Below are 4,779 nucleotides of genomic sequence, written 5' to 3' on the forward strand. Positions count from 1 at the left end.
ACGGAAAGCTCAAAAGAATAAGTTACCGAAATATTTATTCGAATTTATCTACTAAATGAACTGTGATGATGAACAAAATGGCAGATGTACAGGTGTACAATTTCCAAACACACAACAAAGATGAATTTCTACTTGGACAGAAACTACTGTTGGTTTTTTGGAATGTTTTAAAATGCTGAATAAGGATAAACACAGAAATGACTGAAATACGAAAAATTCTCTCGTAACAAAGGGTAGAAAGAGAGCCTGCGAGGGGCCGGATGAGAAGGGAGAGCTAGAGAAGCTTCTCTCTTCCCGTCTTCCACAGCCGCACTTTATATTCCTATCTCCCCAGTCTCCCAACGTTTTATCTTGAAAGCGCGGTTGTAAGGAAATATTGAAAAGCCCGAGTGGCCGGCCAAAGAGGAAAAAGCGGCAGATGTGAAGAAACTGTAACTCTATATGGGCTTACACGAATTCACGTTAGCTCCAGGCAATTTAAAATAAGAGCTGATGGCATAACAGTGGTAGCCAGAGCTACCCTGCACTGATAACCAAGAGCTTTTCTGCTAAAGTTTGTAAATAGTTAAAACTCTGTGATAAATGATAAAGATGAAATGTTCAATATGTCACGAGCGTGGGACAAAGACAAAATCTGAGTCCCTGACGGGTATTGATCCCATGGCCTCCCAGATACCGGTTGGGCGCTCTAACCAACTGAGCTACGAGAGACTCGTGGTGAGTGGGGCCATTTACTAGGTTGATATGTGACACGCGTCCTGCATACTGCTAGGATGAGCAATGTTGAAATCATCAAGTGTGAAGTAAATTATAAAGATGTTAAATTTAAGCTTGGTAATAAATAATGAAGATGAATTTTTCAACAATGACACGAGCATGGGACAAAGAACAATTCTGCGAGAGACTCGTAGTGATCTGGGCCATTTACTGCTGAGTAATAGTCACTATTTGTGACAGTGAAGCTAAAGAAGGCCCTGGTCATTGGTAAGACACGGTCGATTTTTTCGTTAATGAACTAAAACCATGACATCTCCGATGATTTATAACAGTCTGATCGATCGCGCACGCATGACCGCGCCTTGGTACTAAAGAACGGTGGCGCCGCGCCGTGCATTATAAACTATCACTTTCATGGTGGTCTGCGCAATTAAACAACCACAAGGACGGAAGGAAGGAAGTATAATATCAGCCTCAAATAATGAGCCATCACTGCTACAATAGCTCCATTAGTACACGATAGATAACAACCAAATTAAAGATGACGTCTTTGTTTTGCGTCATGCTTTAAGAACTTTCAAAAACAAATTCGGACTCCTTCACTTGTAGTCGCATTTTGAGATAATGAGTCGCCCTATGTTTCGCTGTTTTATCAATATGAAAGGCGGATATATACGTCAGCTAAAATTTCCTTGCCACACCAGTAATTTTCGTTTTCGTTTTACATATGGCCAACTGAGTTCTTGCACCGGAGTTCTAGTTTAGCTGTCAAGACTAATACCCTATTCACACCAAAAAAACATGTTTACTTACACTAGGTTTAACAAAATGAAAATCAACAACAGAAAACTGAAACACTGATTTTTATAAAGGGCTCAAGTAAACTCTAACTTGTGCTTTCATTGTGCTAAACTATACAAACATCAGTTAGCAATTAACTTCAATTACGAAGACAATTTTAAATGGCCCAGCCCACCACTAGTCTCTCGTAGCTCAGTGGTTATATAGCACTGACCTAACCGGTATCTTCGAGACAATTTGTTCGATTTCCTTCGGGGACTCGGATTTTTTCTTTTTCCCACGCTCGTGACAAAATGAACATTTCATCTTTAATTTATTTTTTATCATCGAGCTTAAAATTTACCATCTTTACTATTTATTACCCAATTTTAAACTATGTGTAACTAAACAGCTTTTAAACGTGTAAGAGAATGGGGTTTAAGTGGAAAAATGTCTGTTTTAAACACGGTTTAGTAACATCTATAAAATAAAAGGTTTAAGCTCCCAAAGCTCTCCATTTCCCGGCCATTTATTCAAGTCAAGGCTCGCGTGTTACGGCAAGAATTTCCGTGACAACCGGCAGCTCATAAACGGAAGCCAGTGATCACGAATGAGTGAGTCGATAACGAATGAATAGATCAAGACGCATGCAAGATGCGTGGCTTCATAATTAAGCCACACGCCCAAGAACAATGAACAATATAGAAAGTCTTGAGATAACGATAATATTTAGCCATTTCTACAAGTAATTTTAAAGATCCAGCTAGTCAGTTTAACGACTTCTTTTACGACAACAACAATCGATTAGCGCTATATTTTATTCCGTCAATTTTTCGCAGCGTCTACAAGGCGCCAGTAAGTGTTGGAGACTGAGTTACAGTTAAAACTATGTTGCAGCCCAGGAACAAAATGAATATATTATCAAAAGGCTTAGAAGTCAATTTAACATTTTTCAATTATTAATATAAATGAAAAGTTACAGAAAGTAAAATGTCGAAAATTGCTACAATAGCAGAAAGCAATCTTTAATCTCTAAGTTGAATTGCGCCAAAAAGGAAGCGAATATCTTAGAAACGAACATTGAACACAAGCATTTTTCTTGTTTACATATTAAAAACTGTCATTTTATAAAATGAAACATTTTATTGACATATTCTAATTCCAGCAATGTATTCCGTAGCACAAGGCAAGTTTGCATGCCACTTTTCACGTTGTGTAATTTGAAACACAAAACAAACTTCCTTTCTCCGAAACGGTAGTTAAAACTGCATTTATTTGAAAACTCTTTTTTTCTCTCTGTGGTAGATAATTTAGTCAGTTGTAATAGAAAATAAAACTGAGCGTGATTTAGAAATTACAACTTCGCCTGCAATCATCACCCTTGCCTAATTCCCTTAATATTATGTTATCATTGTAGTAACAATATAAATGGCTACCAGAAACGACAGAACCGCTTTCTTTGATATTAATTTTGTTTCATTCAACACCTTGCTCAATTTTCGCCTTTTCGATTTCAACAGTTGAGAGAAGATCCTCGATAATCTTATCTAATTCAAATTCTTGGTCTTCGTAAGGAATATCAATTGGATGAATAGTATCGCTACAAGATGACTCAGAATGACTTGCATCTTTCGTTGAATCCAGACTAGTGTTCGCTAAATGCGAAGAAAATGTTTCTTTGGGAGTATTGTCACAGCTGTTTTGCCGTTCGTAATTGTCAAAACTTGCTTGTCGCTCGTTATGCTTTTGCTCAAAAGACTTCTTCCTTTCTCTCCGTAACTTCTGAAAATGTCCCTCTCGGAAAGCGGCGTACAATGCCAATCCAATGGACTTCGCTTTATCTTCGTTCTCACATGAGACCGCATGGCATTCGACCACCGATGGACTTTTGTGGTGATTAAAAGCGAAGATAGTAGTGTCAATCCTATTTAAAGTACAATACGAAATATTCTCCAGCGCTATAAACTTTGATTCTTTCATTGTGGACCTTGTTTTCATTTCGGTAAATTTCACGCCATCGCTTTCAACTTCCAGCAACATTTTCGGCCATGGTTTCTCTTCTTCTTTCGCTTGCTCTTGTATTTTTCGCACCGCTTTCTCTATCCCTGCCAAGCCGGGCTCTTCCGACATCCCGCTACCGAGATATTTCACTTGAAAGCGTGTGACTGGAGTTAAATCAGCTTTACCGTACTTGCCCTTAATCATTGTTGTAGACAAAAGTGCATAAAATTTCCAAGACCTCGACGCAACGCACCTGAAGAAAGCACTGCTCTAAACTGTTTCAAACTGGGTTCCTTTCAGTCTTTCATTGTAGTACTTGTGTTTTTACGATATGAACTCGCTGCGTCCTCACAGATCCTCAAACTAATAAATATCTCATTGGATTGTTTATTGTATTCGATAATATTCACCTGTCTCTATCCTGCTAACACAAAAATCTCATTGAAATGCAAATTCGTTTCCGTCGTTGACGTCGAATCTAAGTTTGTATTCAGACCATACCAGGACAGGATGGCGTTTCATTTATTTTACAGGGTAAATAAAACTCTTTTTCCGAGAAAACTTATTTTTTGCAGGTTTATTCCATTTTTTTTCTTGGGCGACAATTTGTAATTTTCCTCCGTGCGTGAGGGCACTCACAATGTAAATCTATTTTTATATTGTACATGTTCGGTTATTGTGAGGCGCGAACTACGTAATATTCTGAATTGAAGACCGTAATCTCTTTGTTGCCTATTCAACAAAAGTGTTGTTAATTTTCATTCAGTCAATGCTTTTTATATTAACACATATATCTTAAGTAGAACTTAGAAATTTCTTTTTAATACTGAAATTGGAGCTCCAGGATTATTGGAAAATGTGGCGAATAACTATTGGCAAATTTGGTATTTTGAGGCCCACAAGTTTATGCATGCGGTATCCTTTGGGGTGAGCCGTACTCGAAGAAGAATTTCCGTGGTTTAAAAATTAAGATTAAAATCTTCTATGAAGTTTCCATATGGGGTAAATTTAGGGTTTCGGAAATCTTACTATAGAATTGACGCCTTATATTGAAACAAGTTTTCCTTACGTGAAACAAAAGGGAGTGACTTCGAAGTACTTAGGTACTTCGAAGTATTGAAAAGGAAACCAAAAAGGTTGCCGAGAAAATTCTACCAGTTTGTATTTTTTAAGCCACGGCATTCCGATTTCTAGAACCCTCGATTTCTCGAACCAAACAATCCCGATAACTCGAATCCAAAAATCGTTTCCCAATCTTAGCTCTTAGTAAAACACGACGAT

At 37.8% G+C, this 4,779-nt stretch overlaps 1 protein-coding gene across 1 annotated transcript; it reads right to left on the reverse strand.

Annotated features, from left to right (window-relative positions):
* Positions 1-2,577: 2,577 nt before the first annotated feature.
* LOC144663336 (uncharacterized) lies at positions 2,578-4,142 on the reverse strand. The gene has a single exon (XM_078524234.1). It carries the CDS (start codon positions 3,700-3,702, stop codon positions 2,974-2,976), a length of 729 nt encoding a protein of 242 aa, XP_078380360.1. The 5' UTR covers positions 3,703-4,142; the 3' UTR covers positions 2,578-2,973.
* Between the last annotated feature and the right edge of the window lie 637 nt (positions 4,143-4,779).

The sequence above is a fragment of the Oculina patagonica genome, chromosome 8 (genome assembly GCF_052425735.1).
Source record: "Oculina patagonica isolate OP01 chromosome 8, crgOcupat, whole genome shotgun sequence".
Lineage (NCBI taxonomy): Eukaryota > Metazoa > Cnidaria > Anthozoa > Scleractinia > Oculinidae > Oculina > Oculina patagonica.